General features: G+C 35.2%; 1 protein-coding gene across 2 annotated transcripts in view; it reads right to left on the reverse strand.

The window, feature by feature from the left end:
- Window positions 1-12387: 12387 nt before the first annotated feature.
- The window catches only part of LOC145291193 (solute carrier family 23 member 1-like), a 182140-nt gene continuing 176862 nt past the window's right edge, over window positions 12388-17665 (reverse strand). For both annotated transcript variants that reach the window (XM_080136771.1, XM_080136772.1), the window contains exons 13-14: window positions 16325-16420; window positions 12388-13323 (exon numbers count right to left, since the gene is read on the reverse strand). In XM_080136771.1, the coding sequence (XP_079992897.1) occupies window positions 13073-13323; window positions 16325-16420 (347 nt within the window). In that variant the 3' untranslated portion in view covers window positions 12388-13072. The remainder of the gene's footprint in view (window positions 13324-16324; window positions 16421-17665) is intronic.

A 17665-nucleotide genomic window follows, 5' to 3' on the forward strand; every position in this document is an offset into this window, starting at 1 on the left:
GACCACCATGATGTGAGGACGCATATTTTGTCTCTCCGTAAATGAGGGGGGCACCCCCTCCCTCAACACTAGTTAGGGTAGTTTAGTTAGCTTCGAAAAGCCTATTATCCATTTTTAATCGTAAAAATGAATTGTAAATTGTTTTTTGTAATATATATTGTATTTCTAAGGTAAAATAAAATAGTTAGTCATACCTTATGTATATTACAATTGTGTCGCGTGTCATTTTTCTTGTGTCTGCCATGAATGCCTTCATAAATGTCTGAAGTCGAAAGGCGGCCCTGAGGACAAAGAGATGAAGATTCCCATCAGAACGCCACCAGGGTGAAGAGATCATCTTGAGAAAGGAAAGGAGCCACACCCAGATCCAACATCTCAGGTATGATTTTCTTCTTGCTATTCAGACCCTAATGACTGGCCCATCTTCATATCTTCATGAGACCGCTTTAAGACATTTACTGTAACACGTCTGTCGGTCACACCTCAGTGACCGGCTGATTGTGGTATATCTATGTCAAGGGGTACAAAGACTTGTAGTTCGTCGGAGCACATTTCCATCAAAATTATTGTAAAACAGGCAACATTTTGTCGATGGGACAGAGGTTGAAGACTAGTTGACAGTACGGGATCTTTTGGCGACTCTCTTTTGAACCCTGGCTAAGAGTGAGAGACTAGTAGCAGATCCACCAGCCCAAATGTGGCAACAATACTCCATAATATGTGCGAATGGTGGCCTTGTAGATGTACAGGATACTTTCAGGCATAAGTAACTTTCTTGCACAGTAAAGAGCTCACCTTTTTCGCAGCAGCCTTTGCAATGCTCCAAATGTATCTGTTCCAACTCATGTTCCCTATGAACGTTAAGCCGAGGAGTTTGAAAGAAGTATTTTCAGGTAATGTATCATTAGACATGGCTCATTAGTAATTGAGAAGGTTTCTTGTTATTATCATAGGAAAGAAGCTTAGTCTTGGCAGTATTGAATGTGACCATCCATTTATGCCTCCATTCCACTAGAGATTTCACAGTTGATCCACGAAGCTACAGCTTTTGACCCCTTACTGAAATCAATGTTACACTTTCTCTGCATAAAATGTCCGGAGCTTTCTTTCATCGAATTTTATTGATTATCGATCATCGACGCTTATCAAACACATAAAGTACATTCTGGTGAAACTTCATAAAAATCGGTCCAGCCGTTTTGGAGTCCCTAGGAAACACATAACGACAAAGTTCTTTTTATATAATAATAGAAATTATCTGCAGAACCAGAAATTATTTCAGTGTTTGCATCAACCATCAGAACACCAACTGCTTTGCAGATGATCCACGAGGCTACAGCTTTTGACTCATTACTGAAATCAGTGTTGAACATTTTCTGTATAAAATGGCTTAAGCCTTTTGTATGATAGGAATGCTTTGTTGAGGCAAAATGTGTCCAATCATATCTCAAGTGAGAAAGTGTCATTTTGTGTATTTTGTACATTGGTTTCTGTGAGATGTAAGCACACATTCATCTAATGACAGACAATTAAACAAATGCTACTAATGGTAGTTCATTTATTCTGTTACATATTAGTGACCTGACTTCAGTAGCGATTAAGTTAGCTAGTGTGAATTTTAACAAGGGTACCATTTAGTACATGTCAGAATAATCTTAATCTGCAAACAAAATTGTTCTTGCAGACAGGTGGCGTAAAGTTGAGGCAGGGGGCAGAGGTCAAACGGTGTAGATAAAACAAGTCGAACGTTGATGGCTGATGAATGACTTCACGTTTTTTCGTTTGCAATCGTGGCAAATGCTACTTTGATGTTTGTCTGTGTGTGTCACTCATTTCGTTAAGTTAGGAAGTTAAAATTAAGAAGTAAACAGCTAGCTAAAATAACATTTCCCTCTCTCCTAAGTCCATTCTCTCCAAATAAAACCTTGAAGAAAACTCCCAGCGAACGTCTCCTTGTATTACTTTGTGAAAAGAGTTTTATCCATCTTTAAACAGATGAGATGATCGATGGCCACTCATGAAATGTGGCGAAGAAAAATAGCATCAGATATGGCGATAAAAGACCATGTATAAACACCCCATATATATGCATGAAGATTTTAATTTGTTATTAAAAATTTATAGACGAAACTCTATTGAACTGGAAAGTCTGATTATGAATGAAAGCCATTCATGCAGTTGCACAAACTTACAAATGGAACGGTCATTCAGCTGTTATTATGGTGCAGTAGTTCAAACCTAGTTTGGTTCGACATGCAATTAGTCGTGACTATCATGTTGCAGAAAAATCAACACACAGGAAATTTAGATCCAATGAAGGTGAGGTTACAACAAAAAACATTAATAGCACAAACCTCACATGGGAAATGTAACATTATCACATGAGCATTTTGGGGCGTGGTGTGAGCATGACGTCATGGACTCAAATGTATATGTAGAGATTAAGATTTGAAAGAAGGAGAAGAAAAAATAAAAAAATAAATGTGGGAAGTTATGCTTGATAAACACACAGCGGTTCTTTCTTTGATTGAGAGCCAGCTGTGTTTGGTGCCGTGTATTGACAGCCAGCTGTGTCTGGTCCTATGTCAAAAACTTTCCCCACTCTTTACCTATGCCTAAATCAAAACGTAGATTCCATGAACAAAGCTTCTTTCTTAGAACTGCACACCTGTGGAACTCTGTTCCGTCTGCCTGCTTCCCTCCTGACTACAACTTGGGTGTCTTCAAGTCCAACGTAAACAAATTCCTGATGAAACGCCCCCTTAAGTAGACACTTTAAATATCCACACTAACGTACTGTACTTACAATAACCCTTATCCCTGAGTGGCTTCTGGGCCTTGATAAGTGGTGACCACCTCGTAAAAAAAAAAAAAAATGTAAAGACAGTCAGCAGTGTCTGGTGCCGTATATTGACAGCCGGCCAATGTGGCAATCAGACAAGGAGAACATACTAGATCTAAATACGTGTTGGTGACTGTCGTGGTAAACAAAGAAAATAAATAACTTTTTCTTGCACCTAGAAAGTTTGTGTCAAAGTTCTCATTTCCTTTGCGACTTTCCTTGCATACAACGTTTTTATTCAGTTAGAACAACAATATTACAGAAAGATTAGGTGATTACACGTGACACGTCATCTAATAATAATAATAATAATAATAATAATAATAATGATAATAATAATAATAAATATTTTTCATTGAATTAGCTTTGTACTGACAGAAAAAATATATTTTGTAGTAAAAAAATGGGTCAGTGTTTGTTTGATCGAAAAAAAAAATCACGGAATTTTCATTCAGTAGCTTCCAGCATTTTCTATAATACACTGTTTGTATAAAATATATATGTAAAACGAATATGTTGCTTTAATGTAGAAGAGTTATGCGACTAATTCTGTATGTCGAACTGACTTATCTCCCTTGATTTTAATTAATGGTCTGCCATTTTTAAACACATTTTCTTTTTGTTAAAAATACATCTAGCACATTTTTTACTGGTATAATTTAGTATAATTTTTGGAACTTATACTAATTTCGATCTGACACATAAGTACGTAATAATGTTTTCACCTGAAATGCGTTGGTTTAAAATATCACCAATATACACAAGCACCTAAAAGGTTACCTATTTTTTCAATGTTCAATTGATACTTTTCGAAAGTATAACATCTCGTTTCCACTTTTGCATTTTTGTGAAAAAAATTATTATATGCGAGAATAGTTCTATATCAGTAACAATGATGTCTATCGTAGTCTGTCACTCTGTCTTGGAATGCAATTGAAAAACTGAAAATAAAGCCCTATAACAAGAACAAACGCAACTTTTCGGAAATAATAATTTTACAAGTAATCCAATTATGGTATTCATTTTGTATTAGACATTATGGGAAATAACTCTTGCAAGACTCTAACAAGAGTGAATTCCCTTGATTCGAGAAGCAATTGTAAGAAAATGCTATTCTTTTTTTTTTTCATAACATTATTTTGTATTCCAGCACGTCACCAATTGAAAACGAATAAAGAAAAGTTATAAGCTTTTATAGCTTTTATACTTTTCGTATTCTCTTTTATATATTTCATTCATATATATATATATATATATATATATATATATATATATATATATATATATATATATATATATATATATATATATATATATATATGAATGAAAATATATAAAAGAGAATACGAAAAGTATAAAAGCTTATAACTTTTCTTTATATATATATATATATATATATATATATATATAATGTGCGTATTAATATTCACATTAAAAACTCTTATTACGTGTAATTATATTTACTGTTACATAATGATACGTTACGTAACGATATGTTACATAATGATACATTACAAAACGATACGTTACATAATGATACGTTACATAATGATACGCTACATAATGATACGCTACACAATGCTATGTTACATAACGATGTGTTACATAGTGATACGACACGAAATGATACGATACATAACGATGCGTTACATAATGATACGTTACATAACGCTACGTTACATAACGATATATTACATAACGATATGGTACATAATGATACAGTACATGATACGTTACATAACGATATGTTACATAACAATACATCACATAATGATACGTTACATAATGATACGGTAAATAATGATACGTTACATAGTGATATGTTACATCACGATATGTTACACAAAGATGCGCTACATAATGATACGTTACATAAGGATATGTTACATAATGATACATTACATAGTGATACGTTACACAATGATACGGTACATAATGATACGTTACATAATGACACGTTACATAATGACACATTACATAATGACACGTTACATAATGATACGGTACATAATGATACATTACATAATGATACTGTTGTTTTTATGGAGTGTTCACATCAAGCAATGCAGAATACGGGAGGAAATTGGCGTTTCATCACGCATAATCGTCAACTGGATAAACTTCATCAGAGAGATTTGTGAGCAAGACCTGTTGAACAAGCCATTATGCCCGGGGGGGGGGCTTATATGAGGATGGTACCGCTTAGGTAGTGGAGATAGACGAGTCTTTTTCTTCAAGAGGAAATATAATCGAGGAAGAATTGGAGACAACATTTGGGTGTTTGGGGGTAGCGGAGAGAGGGAGCAACAGGTACACCATTACAGAGGTTGAAAGGAGGAACCGAAAAACATTATTCCTGATAATTCGTTCGTGAATTTTGCAGGGAACAAGAATAATTTCGGATGGATGGGCAGCTTATGATGGATTGGAAACCTTTGATAATGGTATTTATCAGTATACCACAGTTGTCCATGAGGAAAACTTTGTCAGTCCTAATGATAACACTAACCCTAACCCAAACTATCGAAGGTTAGTTTTGTTTTAAAATGTTTACAAATAATTAACAACAAAATTTATGTTTCATTATTAAAGATTCAAGCACGTTTAAAAGTAATTAAGATTGATATTTTTATGTAAGTTTGTCAGCATCATCATCAACCATTACACCCAGTGGTGTAGTAGGCAGCAAAAAAAAACCCCTCTACCTTCGCCTATCCTCAGCCAGCCCAATCAGTGAACTCCAAGAAGGCTGTATAGGTTATTCTCTCCCTTTCTACCGTTCTTCTCATCCTGCTGTCAACGCCCTCTCGGCTTTGGCCACCAGCATTCATACGAGTTTCACTGTACTCAGAAGCCCCCCCTCCCCACTGAAGTAGGGGTTCTCTTTGTTGCCGCTTCCAACACATACTTGTTTTACAAGAAAGGACCGTTTAGCCCTATGCCCAATTCCTCAACCTGTAGGACAAGGGATCACTCTTCATCTGGTTTCTATTCGTCAACTTTTCTGGCAAGGGTGGTCCTGCCAGAAGCTTTCGCTCCTGCCAGCATAGCTCTAGGAATCATTGAAACGTTCTAGATCCTTCACCACGAAAAGGTGGTGATGCAAGAAGAAGATGTAAGTTTGTTGTTGCAAAAAGACATGTGTGGAGACTGTTGAATACAACAGAAAACCTGATGGCGTTCTTGTAACGGAGAAGAGCAATTGGACAGTTTGTGAACAATCTGAGTGAAGTCATAGGCAATGGCAAAATCATGACAGAAGCTTCCCTCATCATCTGTCTTATTTGGGATCCTCCAACCACTCCGTTGTATCAGTTACGATAAAAATGAAATGTAATAAGTCTTCAAATGTACCTCTCCACCGTACTGTATATTGATACTCTATGGCTGACTGGGATACCTTCCATACATTCATATCTGATCTACCTCTGCATTCCATGTTTAAAAAGGATGTGTCCTCTATAGTATCAGACCTGACCGAATGGTTAATTGTAGGCGTAGATCGATTCATACCATTCAAAAAATTCCTACAAAAACCTAACAGCTAGCCATGGTTCTCCCAAGAATGTGCTGCTGTCATCGCGCATAGAAATTACTTTTCCATAGCTACCAACGTAATAGATGCACTGTGACTAGAGCTGCTATAAGGACTGCCAGCAACCACTGTAAAAGAGTAATAAAAAATGCAAGAGAGCTATATACTCAGTCCATTAAATCCAAAGTAGCTGAGCAGCGGTTTGGTTCCCACCAGTTTTGGCAAATAGCAAACAGAATCCTGAACAGAAGCATGCGTTCTATCCCAACTATCATCAGTGGACCTGAGGTCATCTCGTTAGCATCAGACAAGGCCAAACTATTTGCTAAGAACTTTGCAGCTAATTCTACCCTATGTGACGAAGGTCATCAACTCCCCGTATTTCCTCCTATAACAGACAACATGCTATACAACATACAAATATCTGTGCATGAGGTCGCCAAGCTAATCAAGAACCTTGATTCCAGTAAAGCAACTGGCCCTGACAGCATTCCAATTATAGTGTTGAAAAAGCTTCAACCAGAACTTGCCCCCATACTTACAAAACTGTTTAAGTGTTGCCTTAACGAGAAGTGCTTTCCAACACCCTGGAAAACCTCATCAGCATGCCCTGTATTTCAGAATTCAGGTGATAAGTCATCTCCCTCTAAGTACAGACCAATAAGTCTCCTGTGTGTCATGAGTAAGCTGCTAGAATCCATATTAAATAGAGAAGTAGTCAACCACCTCAGCAGAAATAACCTTCTTAGTGACATGGTTTCCATTCTGCTAGATCTACAGCAGATGTGCTAACGGTTATATCTCATAGGATTAGTGAATCTCTTGACAAAAGTTTCTTTTCTCGGGCAATTGCTCTTGATAAGGTATGACATAAGGGTCTACTTCACAAGATTTCCAGCTATGGTATAACTGGAAATGTTTTCTCAATTATTAAATCATTTCTCTCTGATAGGCTCATAAGAGTAGTGGTTGATGGGCAGAAATCAGAGGCCCACAGTATTAATGCTGGAGTCCCTCAGAGGTCCATCCTGGGCCCAACTATCTTCCTGATCTACATAAATGATCTCTCAAAACACATACTTAAATCATTCGTTGACATCTATGCTGATGACACGACTATCTATGGCAACACATCAAAGGCCAAAGTTCTCTCTGATTCTCTCTCCTCTGATCTTGAGTGTGTGGTACAGTGGGGGAAGAGGTGGCTCGTTACTTTTAATGCATCTAAAACCAAGCTTCTATCTTTACATCATCAACGCTCTGATCCCCATCTGGCGTCAATTGAAATGGATAGCTCTCGTCTTGGAGAGGCTCCATGTTTTGACAAGCTTCTGGGTTTGACCTTTACTCCTGATCTGAAATGGAACACGTACATCAAGTCAGTTACTAAGGTCGCAGGGAAAATGGTGGGATCCTTCTACCGTTCCAGAAGATATCTCACTACTGATGCAATTCTCTATCTATATAAAAGCCAAGTACGCCCAAGGATGAAGTACTGCTGCCACATCTGGGCAGGAACTGCTAAAAACAGCCTATCCTGCCTTGACAGAGTACAAAATAGACTTCGTGGCTTAGTGGGGGATGCCCTTTTCTCTTCCCTGCAACCTCTTTCCCACAGAAGAGACGTTATCTGTGCCTAAATCAAAACATAGATTCCATAAACAAAGCTTCTTACTTAGAAGCACACGCCTGTGGAACTCTCTTCCGTTTGCCTGTTTCCCACCTGACTACAACTTGGATGTCTTCAAGTCCAACATAAACAAATTCCTGATGAACCGCCCCCGTAAGTAAGACACTTTATCAAATCTCCAATACTAACGATTACTACGATACTATCCCATTGATTACTGTACGCGCAATAACCCTTATCCCCGAGTGGCTTCCGGGCCTTGATAAGTGGTGACCTCCATGTAAACAAAAAAAAGAAAAAGACCAGTGATGAATTATTCAATTTTTTTTCAATGTTTGATATTTTCAGAAAATGTAACATAATTTTTTTTCAATTCTGCATAATAACCTGGGGTCTGCGTTCATGTTGAATATACATAAAAAGCAAAGACAAATGCTTTATTTTATTTCATTTTATTTTATTTATATCTTGAAAGTAATAACCAAAAATCATACACACAGAAAATATAAAAATATAAATGGTGTTATGGATTTCAGGGCTCAGCGAGGAAGTACAGAGGAGTCTTCATTCATTTCCGGGCCACACCGGGTGTACTTACCAGTATAGAATAAAGATTGCATGCTAATAATATATACACATGATTTTGAGTCATTGATAATTCTGAAATTCCAATTTTCATGAAAAACGCTTATATATATATATATATATATATATATATATATATATATGAAATTTATTGCTGTGAGTCCAGAATGAATTTACCTTTAGTTTCTGCTAGGAAGATATCCTCAAAAGATGAGGAAATATCCGACCAGCTTCGTCAGAATTCATAGATGGACTGAGTTTTAATACCAAATAAGAATGGAAAAAATCGTAGCAGATGAAGGGGAGTTAAACAAGAAGGGGGGAGTGGAACAGCGTCTATAAACATAAACACATAATTAATATTTAATAATAACCCCTCCTCTCATTATATACACTCCTACTACTTTAAATTCCAATATCCTCTCCTTTCCACTCCCCCCTCCTTCTTGTCTAACTCCCCTTCATCTGCTACGATTTTTTCCATTCTTTTTTTGGTATTAAAACTCAGTCCATCTATGAATTCTGACGAAACTGGTCGGATATTTCCTCATCTTTTGAGGATATCTTCCTAGCGGAAACTATATGTAAATTCATTCTGGACTCACAACAATAAATTTCCTATATACTGCTCTGGCTACACATTGAGCACTTTAGTCCGGTTTTTTCACCACTGATGAAATATGTTAATCATTTACTTGAAACGTTACTCAGTTTGTACATACCAATTGTAATGGATTGAAATTTTTTGATGCATAAAAGATTTCTTATTTTATATAAATTTTGAAAAAAAATACAAAGTCAATGAATATTTCTGTTTGGATTTCAGAGTATATATAATCTTTATATATATATATATATATATATATATATATATATATATATATATATATATATATATATATATATATAAAATAGTATATATCATATATTATATATGTATATATAATAGTATATATCATATATTATATAATATATATAATATATATCATATATAATATATATATATAGTATATATTATATAATATATATATATAGTATATATTATATAATATATATATATATATAATATATAATAGTATATATCATATATAATATATATATATATATATAAAATATATAATAGTATATATCATATATTATATAATATATATATATATGTATATATATAAAATATATAATTGTATATATCATATATCTATCATATTATATACATATATATATAATAGCATATATCATATATTATATATATATGTGTGTGTGTGTATGTTATATAATATATGATATATATTAGTATGTATTTTATATAATATATTATATATATTATTATATATTATACATATATATATATATATATATATATATATATATATATATATTATATATTCTACATATATATTATATATATTATTATCCGCATCAAACAAGTCATATTATGATGGAAATATAAGGAGTTATTGTTATATGGTCCAGATTTAGAGAGAGAGAGAGAGAGAGAGAGAGAGAGAGAGAGAGAGAGAGAGAGAGAGAGAGAAGCCTACGTGAGAAGTTTGGTAGAAAAATATTTGTTCAGATGTTTAAATTTCTGTATGTTAGCATTGTGTAGGTGTTTTGGTATTTTCTTTAGTTCATGTTGTGTATAAAGTAAGGGAGATAATTCATTATTTTTGGGGTTGGGGTGGGGGTGGAATATGACAAAATAATTGTCAATCAATGATTAGCATATGTAAAGGCCCTTTTTTGGGAAGACAAATAATAATAATAATAATAATAATAATAATAATAATAATAATAATAATAATAGTTCAGGCTACTTCAGCACCTGAAAAGATGTATCCACGAAGCACATGTACCAAAATCGATGACTAAAGGTAGAATCATATTAGCGCAAAACGACGCAGCAAAAAGGGGCTATTCCGAGCAACTATAGGCCAATAACTAGTATTCATCATTATCATGATGCCCCTGAACAATATACTAAGAAAATGTCAAGCTAGATGCAAGTTCACTAATACAGATGAAAGAATGAACCACCTAATGTACATGGATGACCTGAAACTGTTTGCAAAAACAAAAACAGAACTAGAGACACTAATAAATAGAATCTTCAGCCAGGATATCCAAATGGAATTCGTTATGGAAAATGCACACTGCTGATCATGAGGAGGGGGAAAACTGGAAGCAAAAGAAGGTATGGTACTGCCCAATAAAACAGAGATGAGGGCAGTAGGTGAACGTGATAGCTACAAATACTTGGGAGTTCTCGAAACAGATACCATTAAAACAACAGAAATGAAAGAGAAAATTGGAAAGAAATACTTCAGAAGAACAAGAAAACTCCTCAAAAGTAAATTATATAGTAGAAACCTAATTATATGTATTAATACGTGGGCAGTGTCACTAGTAAGATATTCTGGACGGTTTATAAGTTGGACCAAAGAAGAACTGAAGACTCTTGACCAGAAGATCAGGAAACTCATAACAATACACAATGCACTACACCCAAAGGATGATACTGATCGACTCTGTGAAAAGGAAAAACAGAGGAAGAGGACTGAGCTGCAAAGAATACTGTGTAAATAACTCAATGTTGTATAACGGACTATTGTCTTGGTACCTAAATGTCTATCTTAACCGCCTGTGACTCGTCTTTGTTGGTGCATGCTTGCATGTCAACATATATGCATATACATATGATGAAATACGTGTTTCTGCTGCTGGTTGCTTCTGGGAGATTTGCCAACCGTCTTTAAGGGAGCTGGAACCTGTTTAAAGGAAACACTTCAAGACAGGGATCCAAGACGAAGGAGTGTTTATATATATATATATATATATATATATATATATATATATATATATATATATATATATATATATATATATATACGTTTCATTTTTTATTACCGTATCTTTCTGCTAAGTTACATTATTGTTTTGGCTGTATTTTTGGCCGTCTGTAGCGTCCTCAGACTTTTACAGAAACCATAATGTAAGCCGAAACAATAATGTAACTTAACAGAAAGATACGGTAATAAAAAATAAAACGCATATTTGCTCTACAACAGTATTGAGCACTTTCTTTATGTATGTATATATATATATATATATATATATATATATATATATATATATATATTATTCACTCCACGATCATCTCGTCAGCAGAAATGGAGTGACCGATGATCTTTGACTTAAGGGGTTCTTCTATGTCTCCATCCTGAAACTGCCCGTCCCTCATGAAGAGACATTCTTAACCCATCTTACTTGTTCAGCATCTCAAATCCAACTCTGACTATGCTTGCTCAAACCGGAACACGTGACACTTGACACATCACATATGTCCCTGTGAGGATACTTTCCAGTGCAAACTGATCGGTCACAGAGTTTGACAAAATTTGACAACCTGTCAATCTCTGGTCCCTCCTCGCCAATCTTTCACAAAAAACACCCGTCTAGCTGAATCCACTGTGGAAAATTTCCTCCACTCTATATCTGTGCCTAAATCAAAACACGGATTCCATGAATAAAGCTTCTTTCTTAGAACTGCACGCCTGTGGAACTCTGTTCCGTCTGCCTGCTTCCCTCCGGACTACAACTTGGATGTCTTCAAGTCCAACGTCAACAAATTCCTAATGAACCGCCCCCTTAAGTAAACACTTCATCAAATCTCCACACTAACGTAATGTACTTGCAATAACCCTTATCCCTGAGTGGCTTCCGGGCCTTGATAAGTGGTGATCACTGTGTAACAAAAAAAAAACAAAAAAACAAAAAACAAAACAAAAAAAAACTCTAAAGTAAGTTTTATGTTTACTGATCTTTATTGTAGGAAAAATATTCTTTTTTTTTTTTAGGAATTAATTTTTTAAATATTTTTTATAATAAAATCGTTTGTTTATGTTTCACCGGGCAGTATTTTGCTAAAAAAAAAAAAAAAAAAAATGGAAATCATTGGTCCACAAAAGAGGATACTCATTTTTCGTTTTAAATTAACATGTAAACTGTCTGATAAAATATCAGCAAAAAGGCGATAATAAATTTTTTATATTTGATATTATAAGGTGGGGGATCACTTTCATATAAAAATTTGATGAATAAAGAGCGGGAGCGCTCACTTCCTGCCTAGTTAGTGTGAAGGTGACATGTATAAGCAGATGATTTTGGGACGGAAAATTGAGGTGGGGGGGGGGGCATTTTTTTTTTTTTACACATCCAAATTATTTTTTCTATATCTAAATAAAAATAAAAAGAATTTATTTTGGAATTTCTTTTTGACTTTTTGTAAATAAAAAACTTAACAATCATTCATTGTTTTTATGGAAATTTTTCGAAATCAATTGTTTAAAAAATACAAAATACAATCAATCTCCCTCATTTTAACACGATTAAACGACATGAATATTAGACTGGGCCAGTGTGCAGGCAGGAGTCATTCGAGTTATTTTAGTTGAATTGTCTAAATGCTGATCACGAGTTTCTTGGATTATTCTTTTCCGTTTATCGGAACTGACTTCCTCTTTCCTGTGGTTTTGCAAGAACACATCCGTTTTATCGAACGAGAAAAGAATGAGTTGTATCCAGGACAAAATGGCAGGTAATTCAAGCACTTGATTTTGTTCAATTGCGTTTGGATACAATTAGGAAAGTCATAGATGTTCATCTTTGTGTTTTCTTCAGAAGATTTTTGCTCGCGCATCTTCTTCCAGTAAGACAATCCTCGTTCTTCGTCCGTACCTAATAATAATAATAATAATAATAATAATAATAATAATAATAATAATGATGATGATGATGATGATGATGATGATGATGATGATGATGATGATGATGATGACGACGACGACGACGACGACGACGATAATAATGATGATGATGATGATAATAATAACGACGATGATGATGATGATGACAATAATAACAATAATAATAATAACAACAACAATAATAACAACAATAATAATAATGATGATGATGATGATGATGATGATGATATGATGATGCCGATAATAATAATAAAAACAACAGCAATAATAATGATGATGATGATGATGATGATGACGATAATAATAACAACAACAACAACAACAATAATAATAATGATGATGATGATGATAATAATAAAGATGATGATGATGATGATGTAATAAAGCAGATAACAGAAATTAACATACAAAAAGGCATCTTCTAGGGAGATTCACTGTTCATCATAGCCATGATGCCCCTGAACAATATACTGATTAGGATTAAGCCTAACATTCAGAGTATCGGGTTAGAGTTAGGGTTAAACCGAGCATTTAGAGTGTCGGGGTTAGAGTTACGGTTAACCCAAGCATTTAGAGAGTCAGTGTTAGGGTTAGGGTTAAGCCTAGCATTTAGAGTATCGGGGTTAGGGTTAGGGTTAAGCCTAGCATTTAGAGTGTTGGGTTAGGGTTAGGGTTAAATTTAGCATTTAGAGTGTCGGGGTTAGGGTTACGGTTAACCCTAGCATTTATAGTGTCGGTGTTAGGGTTAGGGTTAAGCCTAGCATTTAGAGTATCGGGTTAGGGTTAGAATTAAGCCTAGCATTTAGAGTGTCGTGTTAGGGTTAAGCCTAGCATTTAAAGTGTCGGGTGTCACATGCATCCAGAGTTCAACTGATATGTACAGAAAGCTTCGGAGTCAGCGGTTTCCTTTGAAGTCGTTTTATATTTTTATACTTGTGAACCTGTGCGCAACCCACTGACAGCTGCCAATGTGTAAAAGACAACGACATGGCTAAAACCAGAATAAGAGAAATTAAAGAAAAATTCACGGCACACAGCATTGAGGCATCGAGCTGTGAAGTTAAATATCATAAGAAAGTATTTAATCACTAGTAGCAGGCAGATGTCTTTATTCAGGTTAACAAAATTTGTTAAGATCAAATTGCGATACCACTCGCTACATAGCCCCCCCCCCATATAGCGAGTTGTTGGTTGGTTGGTTTTTTTTTTGTTTTACGGCATATCAACCCTTTTCAGGTTATTTAATGCCAAATCCAAAGATTTTGAAGAAAATTTTTTTAATAGAATTTATTTATTGTTTTCAAGTCGGTTTCTATTTAACCCATAGTTGGGATCCTAACAGGTACTACCACTCCGGGTCAGAGTGGACCTGAGAGCAATGGCAATTAAAGGGTGGCTCCACACTCCCCATTGCAGAACCATGGCAGGGAGTAAAATATGTCTGAGAACTATGCTTTCATAGTTTGTCAGAGCATCCACCATTAAAATATGTGTAAAACAGGCAGAGAAATGCAATATTTCATCGATGGGACAGAGGTTGAAGTCTAGCTGACAGTGCAAGATCTTTTAGGTTGGCGACTTTCTTTTGAACTCTGTCTAAGAGTGAGATACTAGTAGCTGATGCTCAGCCCAAATGTGGCAACAATACTCCATACATGGAAGCATGGAGAACTTGTAGAGGTGCAGAATACTCTCAGGCGTAATTAATTTGATAGAACGGCAAATTAGGAAGTGTGTGTGTGTGAACTTGCGTGACAAGAAAAAGAAAATACCACATGATTGGCAGAAGCAAAGTGTGCATTGAAAAAGATATACGTGTGTAGTCAGAGATGAGAAATGACTGCCTACGACCAGCATGTAGAGGAACAGCAAAGAAAAGCACAAACCAGAGAAGATGGACATATGGCCCTGCAGGGGCAGAAAAAGACTTTTCAGCTGGTGTCAAGACGGCAGGGTTTTGTTAATCTCATGGCAGAAGAAATGAACAGTTAGAAGCAAGCAGTGTTTGGAAAATAATACTAAAAACAGAAAGAAAAAACGAGTCAGATTTATTTATTTTTGTTTGGGTATTCCTTTTCGACATTGCAAGACCGTGTAGGGGTCTGAAAGAGGTTTGAACTATAACCACCATGGTTCGAGTGTAACGGCCACATTACAGGGTGTCTTCCACTGGACGCACAGTGCTTCTGAGCTGGGAGAGAGAATGCTTCAGGCAGGTACTCTTATGACACAACTGGTCTTCGTAACAGAAATACGAATCATTTGCATAGCTGGAGATATGGATTACTTGATCATCTTGGTAATTTGTTTCAATCCAAGTGTAACATAGCTTATACAGCTATATGCAAATATCGAGCCGTGAGCGAAATGACGTCATGGTAAGGAAAAAGAACACTATAAAAAGGAGAGAGCACGTTTCAGAAGATGATCATGCCATAACGAGAAGTCATGCGTGGCAGAAGAATGACAAAATAATGGTCGTTGTACAAATAAATAAATAAATAAATAAATAAAAACCAAGTCGAAGTTCTTTTCCATTCTTTGTCTACTTTGCGACTAAGGTTACAACGTGTTGGGCTACACAAGCAGTCTTGGATTTGTGTCGACTTTGCTTATTTTGTCAACGCCATTGTAACTTTTAATATCCTATAAATGTCCTATAGATGCAGTAATTGTTCAGTGAATAACTGTGCATAACCAGAAAAACAAATCATTTGCATTAGCCGCCATTATTTTACCATCTTGGTTATTTGTTTGCTGCCAAGCTGTCTTGGGTTTGTGTCGATTTTGCCTGTTTTGGCGAAGTCATCATAACTTTAATACCATTTCTTGACCACTGTCGACATAACACACAAGACAATAACATTTCATCCAATGAAGACGGCATTCATTTTTGTTCTATCAGTTTCGCTACAAGAAAGTTGGCAAAAAATGTGATGACGGCAATCTGTGGCTAAAGGAAGATACAATACCTGGCAGAGTGTTGTCGAGGAAAAGGCCTATCAATCCACCAACAAACATGTTTGTTCCGAGCAGTACACTAACGATCTGGTCAAATTCAGAACTACCTAAAATATAATTAAAAAAATAGATAAAATGAAATCATTCACAAAAAATACAGCATTTTTAATTGGAAACATATACGAAACATGTGGTCGGTAAAATCGTCAAAGTTAAAATATAAAATATTGGTTAGCATGTGGGAGATTAGACAGCAAGATAGGATTTGAAATGAATGCTAAAACGCAAATGGTTCTAATTGTTTACCCTCTTTCTTTGTCCTGTTCGTTTCAACATGCCCTTTTCATCACCCCCTAAAGCTATCAAGTTTTAACATGAACGTGTTTTATCAAATAATTTTCAATCAATGAAAATCTTTCCAAAATTCAGAAAGTAACACTTATACGTGAATGTAGTAAGCCAATGTGAACTTAAAAATTCCTGTAAAACGTGGTCAAGAAAGTCAGTTTAGGAGATCTGTCAATAGACGACTGAACGAAAGGAACCCAAGAACGTCTACTCAATACCTGACCCTGTGCCATTGAGCCTGGGTGGGGAGGTGAAAAAATTTAATGACTCACATATTTAGATTTATGAACTTTATTAATCCTCGTCCTCCCTCTTTTTTTTTTACATATAACCTATAAACATTTGGGTGAAGAGCTCCATTCATTGTCATCGTTTTCTTTGCCTTCCTGTCCACATTTTCTTTCCATTAAATAATACCTGTCTCATATCTAAATATAGCTACTGCTTATGTGTTTACTGCGAATATTTTGTTTTTCCCATTTAATCCCAACCTAGAACTATTCTTGTATTCCTTTACTATTATCTCTTTCATTTCAGCTTATTTTATTTTATCTGATCCAGAACAAATTCCATACCTATTTCATTAATGAACATTTGAACAGTCCTCACAAGCATACTCAGCTGGTCTTCATTGTTTGCATATAACTTCAAATCCTCCATAAATAATAAATGATTTACTCGACACCTCTTCTTTTCCCACTCATAACAAACATTTACTTTTTGTAATATGAACGACAAGGGTACCATACTCAAAACAAATAACAATGGTGACAAGCTCTACCCCTGAAAAATCCATTTCTTCACATGAACTTTCTCAAGATCTTCCCCGTTTGATGTCAATGGCACATTCCATTATTTCGTACTCTTTCCAAGAAATCTAACATATTAACTGCTATTTCAAATAATTCCATACATCCTTCAGTCCAACTATGTGGAACCAGATCATATGCTTTGTGGTAATCTACCTATGGCATTCATAGATTTGTAGATCTTCTATTACGATC

The sequence above is a fragment of the Euprymna scolopes genome, chromosome 12, assembly GCF_053919585.1.
Source record: "Euprymna scolopes isolate OS-2025 chromosome 12, ASM5391958v1, whole genome shotgun sequence".
NCBI lineage: Eukaryota > Metazoa > Mollusca > Cephalopoda > Sepiida > Sepiolidae > Euprymna > Euprymna scolopes.